Consider the following 14,077-nt stretch of genomic DNA (forward strand, 5'->3'; position numbering starts at 1 on the left):
GTTTGGAACTGTTACAGATCCTGGAAGGTGTATTTGGGCCTTTTGTGTCTGTGCAGCCATGGGTGGCAGCTCTTGACAAGGATGCTGAGCTTGATGTGCTGTGTCTGAAAAGTGGCAGGGGGTGTTAAGCTGACATGGTGAACCAAAACAACCCGTGGGCTCTGACAGACAAGGCAGAAGGGCTGAGAGTAGATTTTCTCCTGAAGCCAGTGGTTGGTAGGGGCAGTTGATAGGTCAGGGTGCATCTAACCCACTAACCCCTTCCAGCAGTGTCCCTGGAAGTGATCTCCCCTCGCTGGCTCTGCTCAGTACAGAATGGTCAGCGCTTGAGGCTGTGACCTCTCTACTGTGTTTTGAATGTCTGGTTTTGAGATTGACTCCTGGGCCTGAGGAGGGTTTCTTGCAAGTAGTGACTACTTGCACACGTCCATGGTTTTCTTTTGCTCTTTCCTTACTCCTCCCTCACAAACTCAGCTCCTCCACCGAGGCTGTGGGTACAGACGTGGGGCTTGTGGCTCATCCCAAACTGATGGTTAATACCCCTCTTGCCTCATGGCTTGTGAAAGGGGTTTTTGTGTGGTTTTTTTTGGGCTTTTTTTTTTAGTGTTGCTGGACACAACTACTGTCATTTCATGTCCATTTCAAACAGGTACTTGTAGAAGCAACTTGAAAAAAAAAATGTATAAACTAATCAATAAAGAAATTTAATCTGGTTGGCTTTCTTTGTCTAATTAGCAAAGCTGGATCAGTCTCCATCAGGGTGAGGGTGCGGTGGCCCGTGCCTCTCGCGGTTTTTCGCCACTGCAGGGCCGAACGGCGCCTGCAGCGGTGCCCGGGGCCGGGCCGAGCGGGGCGCGGGGCCGGGCCGAGCGGCGCCCGGGGCGCGGGGCCGGGCCGAGTGGCGCCTGCAGCGGTGCCCGGGGCGCGGGGCCGGGCCGAGCGGCGCCTGCAGCGGTGCCCGGGGCGCGGGGCCGGGCCGAGCGGCGCCTGCAGCGGTGCCCGGGGCGCGGGGCCGGGCCGAGCGGTGCCCGGGGCGCGGGGCCGGGCCGAGCGGCGCCTGCAGCGGTGCCCGGGACGCGGGGCCGGGCCGAGCGGTGCCCGGGGCCGGGCCGAGCGGTGCCCGGGGCGCGGGGCCGGGCCGGGCCGAGCGGCGCCTGCAGCGGCACCCGGGGCGCTCCTGCAGCCCGCCCCTCCCTGTCAATCACCCGCGGCTCCGCCTCCCGAGCCTTGATTGGCCGGGCCGCGCTCGCCCCGCCCCTCCCTACCTGTTCCTTTAAACCGCGCCGAGCACCGCCCCCAGCTCGCCTCCGCTGCTTAATTCGCGCCTCCGCGCCCTCCTATTGGCTGGGAGGGGCGTCGGTCACTGCTCGTGACGCGCCGCGCGCCGTGACGTATCCCCCACCCAGGAAGCTCCGCCCATTTATTCTTAACTCGGCTCTGGAGGGGAAAAACAATTTCAAGATGGCGGCGGCGCGGACAACAATGGGGGGCCGGGGGTCCGGGCCGGCCCGCGCCTGAGGGCGGCGGCGGGGGGAGCGCGGCGGGCTCCGCCGGGCCCCGCGAGGCGGGCAGGCCTGAGGGAGAGCGGGGCAGCGGAGCGGCGCCAGGCTCGGGGCAGAAGGAGGAAGTGGGGCGGGGGGGAGAGGAGCGGGCGCCGGGCCGGGCGGGGAGAAGAGCCGGGGCGATCCCGGCGGGGAGCGCAGGTAAGGCCGGCGGGAGGGGCGGCGGAGGCCCCGCCATGGCGGGCGCCGGAGCGAGCAGCCGGTGAGCGGCGGCGGCCGCCCCTTCGCCGCCCGGCCCATGGTGCTGCCCCCCTGCCCCATGGCGGAGTTCGTGGTGCCGCGGCACAGCGCGGTGATGGAGCGGCTCCGCCGGCGCATCGAGCTCTGCCGGCGGCACCACAGCGCCTGCGAGTCCCGCTACCAGGCCGTGTCCCCGGAGCGCCTGGAGCTGGAGCGCCAGCAAACCTTCGCCCTGCACCAGCGCTGCCTGCAGGCCAAGGCCAAGCGGGCCGGCAAACACCGGCAGCCGCCCCCGGCGCCGCCGCCGCCCGCGCCCCCTCCGCCCGCCGCCGCCGCGGGGAGCGCCGAGAGGAGCGGAGCCAACGGGCTGGACGGCGAGGCGGCGAGCGCAGAGCAGCAGCACGGCCGCAGCAGCGCCCTGATCGCGGTAAGCGCCGCCCGGGGCCGGTGCTGGGGCCGGGGAGGGACCGGCGGTCGTGCCCGGCTGGCACCGGGACCTCTCGTCTGGAGCTGGATGGGGGAAGGAAAACAAGTTCTCGCGGCTGCTGTGGTGGCCTGCGGTGCGAGGGCTGGGCTTGGGGCTGCTTTGCGGAGTACCCTGTCTGCTGTGTTACAACTTCGCAGCCGATAAGGGCTGTTTTGTTTTCGCTCGTCACCTCTGCACGCTGGAAGAGTATATAAAAACTGTGGCATGGTGGGGTAGGGATAGTGGCAAGATTTCTGTGATGTTTAAAGCATTCAGAGTATTTTGTGAATCATATTTCTGGCTAATTCACCTAAAATGCCCCTGCAGAAACTGTCAGAGGGGCATTATTGCTGCGGTGCCTTTGGATTTTTGTTTGCTTGCTTAAGTCTCCAATTTGGGGTGTCAGGGTTTTGTGGAATCATTTGATAAGGATATGCTTATTACTGGGGGGAGTTTTAAGACAATGTGTCTTTTAATTCTGGTTCATAGTGGAAAGAATTTTAGTGGAAAGGCAGCTGCTTGTTTGCCGCTCACTCTAGTGGGTGTGAACACTATGAGAATCCCACTCCACCCATTAAAAACTGGCTTAACTCAAAATCTTAATGTTTCTCTGGCTTCTCTAGCATTTCTGGTTGTCGGGACATATTCACATAGCCCTGTTTGTATATCAAGATAGCTATTGCTTAACTTATTCTGGGCCGTTTAAATATACTGCTGTGTGCTAATGTGTCAGAAATGTAGGTTAGTAGGATAACCTCTTAAAGGCTGCCTGTCCTAATACCTGTCTGCCTTAAAATCAGGTATTTTTAAATGGTGGCCTGCATGAAAATGATTCAGTAGCACTCTTAAGTGTCTTTAAAAGGGGACACTGGGTTAAATGAAGATATTCCCAGGTTAATATATAGAATAAATAATAATTTTACGGTGCTCTGTGTATTTGATTGAATTAGAAAGGAATGTCTTGGACCTCATTTACTGTTTTTAAAATAGAATGACAATAGAGCTTATTGTATACTTGAGTGTCCAGGACATAATGTGAAATACTGAAACAGGGGATTTATCAATGTCATCTTTACTGTGACCAGCACTAGGCAGCCTGGATGCAGTTTGTAGTATTTACAAGATGAACTGAAAGTGTTACTTAGCTGAATTGTTTCTGTTCGTGCTAATATACCTATGAGACTCCAGGACTTGCTGACTGTTGAGAAGACTGAGGTCCTTGTGACACAGTTAGAGCACTTCAGAGAGCTGCTCCAGAGGGGTACTTGAGGAAGAGAGGAAACCTTGTGCATTCCTGACACTGACTCTACAAAACTTTACAGTTAGCTGTTGTTTAGCAGACTGATCTTGAATGTAAACTTGTGTCAAAACAAAAATCACTCAAACTCGGTTTTTATTATCTGAAATCTTGATGGAGATTCTGTTTATTTCCTGCTGGGCTCTCTGGCTTTTTGCATATGGGGCTCTACCCCTTAATAATGTGTATTTTCATTACACTCGGGGCTCTTTAGCATGTCAAATCCTGTTGCTTCAACTGCCACCACACGAATTCATATTGGTCTCCTAAAAGAAAGATGTCTCTAATTCATTGGTGTTGTTTCTCTTAAGTCACTTTGGATGTGGATTTGATCTAATTAGCATCCATTATAATGAGGGCTCTCAACGGCAGCAGGTTCTGAAGTGCACTGCACATCTTGGGGGAAGCCCTTGTACAGGAAGCTGCTGCCAGTGGCCAATTTACACAACAGAAGAGGGGTTTAGTGTATGAATGACTCTTCCTCGGGCTGGCCTGCTGTTTCCTTCCTAGGATCCATGACTGTAAGCTTAATTGCAGCTGCTGATTCATCACCTCGTTACTGGGGTATAAAGTTGGTTTGCTTAGTAATTCACGTCTTGGAAAAAAAACACAACAACACCACCTCTGCTGCTAATTTAATTCCTCTGGCCCAGAAGGTCCGTCTCTAGGTTGGTATTTTACCTCTACCCATCATGTTGCCATTATCGAGACCAAGCATGTGCTCTGAGTGGGAAGGACGTGTGCTTGATTTTCAGTGTTCAATACAGTTTGGATGAACACCAGAACCAGCTTTTAAAACATCCTGGACACATCCTTTCCAAAGAATGCTGCTAGCTCAGTGCAACATGCATTATATCAGCTGTAGCTGCTGTAACAGTCCAGATTTTTCTGTGAAGCTGCATGTGAATCTGCTCTTGGAAATTGGTACTTCATGTTCACTGTTAATGAAGCATTTATTTTGGTGCCCAAAGGCGAGAGCAGTTCATGTAAAGGTGAAGGCTTTTGTGAGGACCTGTCACAGTAGGACATGAAGCTGCATTGCCCCAGGTGTGGGCACTGCCAGGTGCTGTGCTGCAGAGCACCTTTTCTAAATCCACAATAGTCACAGGGAACAGAGTGGCAACGCCACTTCCTCCTTAGTGTCTTGTATGATTTGTCACGTGGACAAAATCAGATATTTTCTCTTCCATTAGTCTTTTCTCTGGTTTAGATCCTGAACCTGAAGTTAGATGGATCTTGCTTACAGGCAGAAGTAAGGGAGAGATTCTTTGTTTTCATACTAAGCAGCTGTAAAATTTGAGCTGCAGAAACTGAGAGAATACAGTATTGGTACAGAAATACCTTGGATTATTTGTGCATCGTGTAGGCCTGCCTTTCATTTGAGAAAAATGTTGAAAAACCTTCTAGCTTCCTACTTGTAAAAAACTTCCAGACCATTATTTAATGGGAAATCCAAATGTTGACATCTACTTCCCATTTCTGTTGTTCTGTCTCTCTGTTGTTCAACATGGCACTATTAAGGCTGTGTTCAAAGTAGAAGACGTTTGATGTTTGGATAATGTGTTTGCTGTGTTAATCTTCCATTTTTGAGAAACAGGGAAGTTGGGAAGAGATGGGGCTTGTCTCCTAGAACATTTTTTTCTCTGCCACGTTCTGATACATGAATGTTCATCGAATAATGGTGTTTAAATTCTCTGCAAGAGAAAGGTTTGGCTTCCTTATATTTCTGTGATAGACAATAAGGCAGTGTATGGCTGAGCTGAACAGAAGGCATTTCATTGGCATGTGAATGAGGAGAGTGGCAAAGATCTGGATTTTCATCTCCACTCCTTGTTTTATGATGTGGTGTCTTGGAAGGAGAGCTGCTCCCTGTTTCTTACTGGTTTTTTTCCCCACCTGAGAGCAGTTGTTGTGCAGAGAGCTTGCTTTGTCTAGGACTGCCACAAAACCACAAACAGTATTTCTGGAATGAGCACAGAAGTCGAGTCAGTGGCCTGTCTTGAGAATGCTTTGTGTTAAAGCTGAAGAGCAGCATTTATTTGGGAGTGATAGATGTTTTGCATTAATATTAGTTAAATACTAAATTAAGCATAGGCACCAAGTAAACAGTTTCAAATGAAATTGAAGTCCAAGGAGAGCAATGCAGTGTTTCTTGGTTGAAAGACCTGAAGTAATAAATTAAAGGAGAAGAGATTGCCCATAGTGTACTGACAAGTGTTGTTCCTCTAATGAAGCTCAGGCTGGTACTCTGACAGTTCAGAAGACCTCATTTTTGTGTAAGCTGTGGTATAGGGATGTTAAATTGTGAAATTATGTTTTACCACAAAGATAGCAAATAATTTGCATGTTATTTATATATAGCTATGGTGCAGTGTAGTCTTGCCACCATTGTTTGTTTTTGCTGACAAGTCTGATAGTTTGTTGCCCAACAACTCAGACAGGTTTTTCTTTGTCTCCTTTTAATTCTCTGTGAGGTATTGTTTTATGTTTGAAACATTTCCCTTACCAGATTAGTTAGATATGCAGTGATGCTTCCTAAGCTGTAAGGATCTGGGAGTGACTGAGCTGCTGCTGCTGTTTAAGTTCATGTGAGGTGGAGGATCCGGCATTGCAGCTGAAGGCACAGGAGTTTTTTTGATTCAGCAGAACAATTCCTGTAGCAGAAGCTGCCCCTTGTGACTAATGCAGGCTTGGGATATTTATAGACATGCCTATCCACAGCCCTTCTTCACTCCAGCAGGCAGTCACCCAAATACAAAAGTCTGCTGGAATTAAAGTAAAAATTAAAATGAGTCCAGCAGTTTGGTTCTGACAGCACAGTGGAATGCAGGAACATATTGGGTAATAAAATGCTTTCCTTGCGGGGGGAATGCAACTTTGGAAGCTGAGGGTAAATGCACAGTAAAGGGGGAGTTCTTACTATGATGTGTAGTCAGAATGTTATGTTTTCTATCAAAAATTCACACACTACAATGTCTGGTGTTTGCACTGTTATTCCAGCTTATGGAGTTGTCATCTTTGTTGCTCTTGTCCATAGTGAGGCAGGGGAGGAGAATCAGTGTCTGTAGAGCACCTACCGTGAGCTCTGGTACATGGGAGCTTATCTGGGCTGCAATACTGCCACTTCCATGGCAGAAAAATGCATGTGTTCTGATTTAGTTTCCCCTTTTAGGTGAGAATGCTAGGAGCCATATTGGAGCTAGTTTTTTATTATGCTTGTAGTCTAATACAGCATTTCTTCTTTGGAAATGTCCAGCATTATGTTTCTCTTGCTCATATATCAGAACAAATTCTTGTAGACTTAATTCTGATATTGAAATGGTAAACTAATTTGAAATGAAATACAAAAGATTAAAGCTCTACTGAATCTTGTAAGAATATTTAAATCTCTCTAACAGATGCTTTAAAAAGCTAAATAAGAACATTATAGAGCCTGAAAGGTACAGTATGAGTACCAGATTTTTAAGAAGTTTCTTTTCTGCCATGTTCATGAGATGGTTTGTATTTTTTAAATGAAACCTGCATACAGTTTGTATATATATATATATATCTATGTATGTATTTACCATCTTTGGTTACAGGTCTCAAAGTATAGCAAAGTACTGGATTTTTGCAAAAGGACTTCAGCTGACTGTCCTCAGTTTAGCTGTTCTGAATGGTAAAGGGTTTTTTGCTTTCAAACAAATAATGTGATCTAAACTTTCTTGCCTGTTAAGTTACAATGTAATGAAATGTCATTGGTTTCAGATTATTATCTAAATCTAGTTTCAGGTATTAAGTCCACACCAAAATAGTCAACACCAAACAAACAAACAAAAAAACCTGAACAAAAAACTCAACAAAACTAATCGGAACAGCTTTGTACCACTGTTTTGATCAGTGATTCATGCCCCTTCCCACCAAGGCAGTAAGAGAGCACTGCCCTGGCCTCTGAAGTTTTGAACTCTGCCAGTGCTAACAGACAAGCAATAGAATAAGTTTTCAAGCTTTTCTGGTTTCTTGTTGGGCTTCTGTAGTAGTTCTTGGACAGCTTTTATGAAGTCAGTCAATTTGCCCCTGCAGTGAGACCACAGTAGGGCTGAGGACCATTGTGGTAAAACTGTTGGGTTTAAGACCGAGATTGAATATATCAAAATGCTTTGTGCGCTCTCCGTTTTCTGCTGGAAGCTTTGTCATTTGCCTGGGCACACATCCATCTCTGGCATTGTGGGCCTGTGTCCTTGTCTGTGTGTGAGTTACATGGCCAGAGGCTGCTGTGTTGGACACCTTTTGTTGTCATGGATGCCACCTGGGTTTTGTCAGCTTGTGTTCTGTGCATGAGGAATGCACAGTTGAGCATGTGTGCTCCTGCCAAGGAAGTGTTTATGACCATGTTGAGGACTGTGTGTTCTGCTCATGTGAATAAAATGCAACTCAGGTGATGTGATGTGATGTGGAGGAGGGGCAGCCTGAGACCCCTCGGTGGCTCTTTGACAAACTCTCTGTCCTGTCCTGGGCAAAGGACTGAGGCCAGCTCACATCCCCTGCCTTGCACTGTTCCTGTATTGGTATAAATACTTCACATAAATGCTTTTGGGGTAATATTTTTAGGCATAGCTAGATAGCAGTGATCTCAAAAGTTCATCTTTTGTTGGAAAATTCAATAGGCTTAGAAAATGAGGAGACACTTTTGTATCTGATCTTGTGACAGTGGAAATGATTGGCTCAGTGTTGCAAATAAAATTGATTGATTCTGCTAAGGAAACCATGGACAGCGTACTGGGGGAGCACTGTGCCTTACAGGATGGTAATGAACAAAAAAATTAAAGCTGAAGGGGTTTTCTTAGTGAGTAGCAAGCTATGCTTTACTTCATCCATGTGTTGATTGGTTTTTTTCCTGAGTTTTGGCAGAAGAGAACAGGTTTTTCTTGCCTTGAGAACTCTGTTGGAGCAGCTTGATATGTAGATAGCTTGCAGTCTGACTTGTATCTCACATGCAGCTTGTTATTTTTCCCCTCAGACCAGATTATTTGGATAGACACAGACAAACTGGGGAGGAACTTAATCTCCCTTTTTTCACCAAAGGAATACAGTTTTAGGTGAAAGGAGGATTTTGTCTCAAGCAACTTACAGTCAAAATGTCTCCAAGGATCAGATATCTGAGTGTTATGACTGTTAAAATCCGTAGAGATTTGAGAGTTCCTGAGCTGGATATTAGGGGTCTATATATTTTTCTAGACTGCAGTGAGTGTAGCTCATAAAATGAAGTTACTATTTTGACGTAACTTTTCAGGGAGTGGGGTTTTCCCCTACTATTTAGAATTAAGGAGGACCCATTCCCAAACTTTGAGTAATTTGACTCATCATATAACCTTGGGCAAGTTACTCATCCACCTTGAGCTTCAGTTTTCTTGGTGGGAGTATGAAGTAAACAATGAAAAACGCTGAAAGCCGAATGTTGTGATGGAGTTGAGGTTTTTGCTGTCCGTTATTTTGCCTTTTTACAAAAAAGTAAATTTCTGTTATTCTTTCAAGTTGATATTTGAAAAATTCACTAGAGAGCTGCTACTCCAAGCTGAGGACCTGATGTTCAAATTAAGAGATTTCAAAGTTCCAGCCTCCACTCCAGATGTACACCTCACCTCATCCTACTCAGTCTTCTGCTGATCTTGCTACTCCACTGCTATTTCCATGAGCCATCTAGAAGATCACAGTCTCCAGGGAAGCTGGAGTATGTCCCACAGATAAAAAATAAGGCTTTGCTGTTACCTATGCAAGCATTAAACAAATAGTGGGGTTTTTTTTTGCTGTTACCTGTGCAGGAATTAAACAGATGGTCTGGGGTTTCTTTGCCCCCAAAGATCAGCTCACTGTAGATGGTTGGAAAAAAAATAGAAACAATTAACTGTGAACCAGTCCTGTCTGTGATTCAAAGAATGCTGTTGCTCAGGCAAGTGTGTAAAATTCTTCTGATAATTTATTCTGGCCCTACATCCAGCCTCTTGCTTGAATGCTGAGATTTTGAGGTTTCCCATTTTTCCTTGGATGAGAGTTTTCCTCAGGGGTTAGTGGACTGCCTTGTGAAGACTGCAGGTAATATGAAAATAACCATACTTGTCTTGAGGTTTGTTTGATGGGCTGCTTTCCTGCCATCTGAGAGGGCTGTTGTTCAGTGACCCCTCAGCTCAGATAGGTAGCTCTTGGTGGAGATTGCTGTCGAGTGTCCTGCTGAGATGTACCAAGGTGTCTCACTCAGGTCGGGAGCTGATGCAGTTCTCTCTTGAAGCTCCCTGCGCTGTTGGAGCAGCGTCTCTGCCCTGCAGGTTTGTCTGCGTTGGTGGAGCGTTCCAGCACCAGCAAAGCTCAGATTTTTTTACAGAATGCACCCGAGGGAAGGAAAAGTTTATAGTCACCTTTGATGTGTGCAGGAATTCTGTTTTCAGATGCTTTTGAGGTCAGTAGAAAGAACTTCATATTTGCAAGAATGCTGGCAGGAAGCAGAAGTTGGACAAAGGTGCTCGGGCTCTGGCTGTGAAGCTGCTGCTGTAGCCGCTGGTCACTTCTAGGTGGCACCACGAGAAAGAGAATCTGTGCCTTCACCCTCTGTGAGAGGCCAACTGTGGAGCTGCTTGGGGCTCTGGTGGTCAGAGCAGCTGGCAAATACTTCAGGAGAAAAGAGGAAAGGAATGAACTTGCTCTGCTGTGATAGAACTGGCTGAACTCTGAATTGCATTTTCCACAAGTGTGAAGCAATGGTTGTTAAGTGACAAATTGGTTTTGCTTCAGTGCCAAAAGTGTGATTGTGTACAAAATTTATATACACAGATCTTCTCTAAAAGCTATTATTACAAGAGAATTACTTGTTTTTTCTAAATATTTAAATGTGAGACTGCTTTATAAATATTTAAATGTGAGACTTTTATGAAAGAGTCTCATGGAACAATTATACTGTATGTGTACATAGATCAAATAGAATACTGGTTTTTATTCTCATCTGAAATTTGATTCTTAACATTATTTAATATTTTTCTTCTTTTGAATAGGAAAAATCATAACATATTCCAGTTCACAGCCATTTTTCAACTTCTTGTTGTTGTTAGAGTATATGGCAGCTTCTAGTTTTGTCTGAAGGAGGAGGTGTCTGCTTAAAGTAGTACATGCTTTTTGAAAAATTTTTGTAGGAGATTATAATGAGGAAGTAATCTCATGTGCTGACTTGTAAAACAAAATGTTAACAAAACAAAGATATAATATTTGGGGTTTTTTTCTGAAATGTTTTGTTCAGAGCAAGACAAAGTTCTGGTGAGAAATAAAAATCCAGATCTGTGTAACATAGAACTACATAACTAAAATATTCCTTTTCTTTTTCAGCAGCTCCATGAGACTGTGAAAAGAAAGCTTGATAGTGCTGCTTCCCCTCAGAATGGAGACCAGCAGAATGGCTATGGTGATGTGTTTTCTGTGTCCAAGAAACTGCGTCGTGAGGATGGTCTGGGAGTGAGTGGTTCTTCCAATGGAATGCCCCCCGTGTCTCCACTCCATCATCTTGACAAGAAATCTGGTACTGGTGATACTTTACAGCTTAATGGGAAACATCCAATGGGGCTCGATGGCATCAGCAAGAAGTGTCTTCCAGATTCCAGCCTACAGATGAATGGAGGTGGCGATGCTGATGATTCATTTCCTCTGAGTTTGAACAAAGAGCTGAAGCAGGAGCCTGTAGATGAGCTTCCCTGTATGAATCCTGTAGCAGGGGGTTCTATATCTCAGAATAACCTGATGCCTGATCTTAATCTAAATGAGCAAGAATGGAAGGAGCTTATTGAGGAGCTCAATAGATCAGTGCCTGACGAAGACATGAAGGATCTCTTTAATGATGACTTTGAAGACAAAAAAGATGCAGATTCTTCAAATTCAGCTGCACAGACTCCATTACCACAAGATATTAACATAAAGACTGAGTTTTCCCCAGCACCCTTTGAGCAAGAGCAGCTGGGATCTCCCCAGGTTAGATCTACTTCTTCAGGTTCAGCGTTTATTGGTGCTGCTTCTGTACCTGTAAGTGCCGCTTCTACAACGGTTGTTAGTTCTCAGGCTATGTTCCAGCCTTCCAGTCAGTCAATGACTGAAAATCCTAATCAGCCCATCATGCAGGCATCAAACCACTCTCAGAATATTCAGAGGCCTGTGTTGTTACCTGGGAAGTGTGCAGGAAGTGCCAAAGAAATGTCTTCTGCTCATCAACTTCAGCAGATTGCTGCCAAGCAGAAGAGAGATCAGATGTTGCAGAACCAGCAACAAGCTTCACAGGTCCACCAAACAAATCAGATGTCGACGTGGCAACAGCCTGGGGCTTCCCATAGTCCACTGGCTGTCCCATATACCATGGAAAATCCTACTAGCCCATCGGTTTATCAGCCAGACTTCAACAATCAGAAACTCATGATGCCTAATTTGGGAAATAAAAGCTCACCAAGAGCTGGAGGCAATTATCATGTGAACATTTTGGGTCATCAGCAAAACAGCTTGAACCAGAACCCTGTGAACAGTCAGAGCTCTATGCTGGACTATGGGAACACCAAACCTCTTTCCCATTACAAAGCAGAGTGTGAGCAGGGGGTGGCAGTGCCTGGGCAGAACAAGACTCCCATGCTGGCATACATCCAGCAGCGCCAGCAGCCACCACTGTCCCATGTAGGTGACGACCAAAATGGGATGATCCTGTTGAAACCCAAGCCTGGAAACATTGCCTACCGACTGCCACATGGTCAGGTGAATGTCCTGAGTTACCTTTGCTCAGTAGCAGATTTAAGGTTGTTGGGTAGGTAAGGCTGGAATGCAGATTCCTTGGTATAGTTTCAAATGTCTTCATTGATTTTAAAGAGAAAAATCCTCTATACAAGAATCTTAGACAAGAACCATGAGGTCTTTTTTCCACTGGGGACAGTTTTTAATACTGGGTTCTAGGTCATGTAACGTGTGATTTCCAGCTTAATATACTTTGTGGGCAACAAATTATGTTGTGCTTCACAGAAGCTTCTACTTTCAAAGATAAATAGATGCTTTGTAAACTTTTGACTAAAATAACTTGTATAAAACTGTAGTGTTACACAGTGTTCTCAAAGAAGCTTTGATTTCTTTACCTTGTTTTTAGTCCCTACTTGTGTCAGAGTTGGCTTACTATTAAAAGACCTACTTTTGCAGAGAGGTGGAAGTGAGGGCTGCATTCCTGATTTCTTGGGTGTTCCGTGGAGCTTTTCAGTTCTGTGGATTTTTATTGGTTAAGTCTCTGAGCATTGGGGAAGCATGGCATAGGAGAGAAATATATCATTAAGAATGAATAATGGTAATGTTTGTTTGCTTGAAGCATATGCTTCAGGTTTTCCTGTAACAGAAAATTCCAGATAGTGCTCCTTTGCCTTGTATAGAACTGTTACTACAGGTATGCTGTAGGTAAAATTTCTGTAGTAGTGGGTGGAAGTATAGGTTCATTGGATTCTGTAACATGTACCTGCAATGCACATACAAGAGAGCTTGTTGAAAAAAAAGGTATTTGATTAAAGTTCCTCCAGCAAAAGCTGTTTGAGATCCAATTCTAGTCGTATGTTTCCTCAACAAAACAGAAAACCAGTGAAAAAGCTCTGATTAGTCTGTGATAAAGACCACACCGGTGTACAAATAGAAATTTGAGATCAATGTGTACTTCATAAAAAAAATTAATCTCTTTGAAAGCTGGCAGAAGTAACAGTCTAACAGCATTTTGATGGAAGAAGGATAGAGATGATTGTGTGTGTCACATCTCCCCCTCACTGAAAAACATGAGGGTGACCTGGTGTCTACACTGCCACACTTGTACTGAACTAACAGAAATACTGATGAAAGCTTCAGGAGAATATCTCAAAAGCTTGCAAACAGAGCAACTTAGTGCAGCATTCCTTGTATTTGACTCATGATTCCTTACAAAACTGAAAAGTGAGAACCAACAGCTGAACCCATTAGCTGAATGCTTAAATTGAACCTAACATTTGTTTGTATAATTAGAGATGAGGCTGAACTGTGCTTTAAAATGATGAAAACTGTCAAATTTCAAAGGGATTTGCTGGTACTAAGAGGGCAGTATCAGATCTTGAATGTTCTGTGTTATTTTTGCTTATCCCAAGTTCCAGTCTCAAGAAAATGCCAAAAAATGCACACTTAAGAAAAATTAATATTAGACTTATCTGTAGTAGTATTTTTATCTTTGGTGTATGGTGACGGTTGGATTGCTGGAAAAATAATTTAAGATCCATTTTGGACAGTGGAAGCTTTCTCCCCTTCACCTGCAAATAATAAATTCTCTGATATTAAAAAGCAACTTTAGGATAGGAGACATAAACACTTCCAGAATGAAATGTTGGCAGAAGAGGCAGGATTTCAATAAATGATTTGTATAACAAAAATATAAAATGTAGTGTTTGAAAAACTGCTACCAAAGTAAACTGAAGCTGGGGTGTTTGAAGAGCAGTTTGTACCTGCCTGGAAAAAAGCACAGCCTATACTCACCTGTTTGAGTGGGAAATTGGGAAGTACTTTGAGACTGGAGTTAAAGCTTCT

The 14,077-nt window shown here is 45.2% G+C and overlaps 1 protein-coding gene across 2 annotated transcripts in view; it reads left to right on the top strand.

Moving 5' to 3' along the window:
- The first annotated feature begins 1,656 nt into the window (after positions 1 to 1,656).
- MAML1 (mastermind like transcriptional coactivator 1) overlaps positions 1,657 to 14,077 on the top strand; it is a 19,334-nt gene continuing 6,913 nt past the window's right edge. The window contains exons 1-2 of one of the 2 annotated variants that reach the window (XM_068205892.1): positions 1,657 to 2,169; positions 10,856 to 12,256. In XM_068205892.1, coding sequence (XP_068061993.1) covers positions 1,801 to 2,169; positions 10,856 to 12,256 — 1,770 coding nt within the window. In that variant the 5' untranslated portion in view covers positions 1,657 to 1,800. The remainder of the gene's footprint in view (positions 2,170 to 10,855; positions 12,257 to 14,077) is intronic. The other variant, XM_068205893.1, reaches the window with a different exon arrangement.

This window comes from Anomalospiza imberbis, chromosome 15, assembly GCF_031753505.1.
Source record: "Anomalospiza imberbis isolate Cuckoo-Finch-1a 21T00152 chromosome 15, ASM3175350v1, whole genome shotgun sequence".
Classification (NCBI taxonomy): Eukaryota; Metazoa; Chordata; class Aves; order Passeriformes; family Viduidae; genus Anomalospiza; species Anomalospiza imberbis.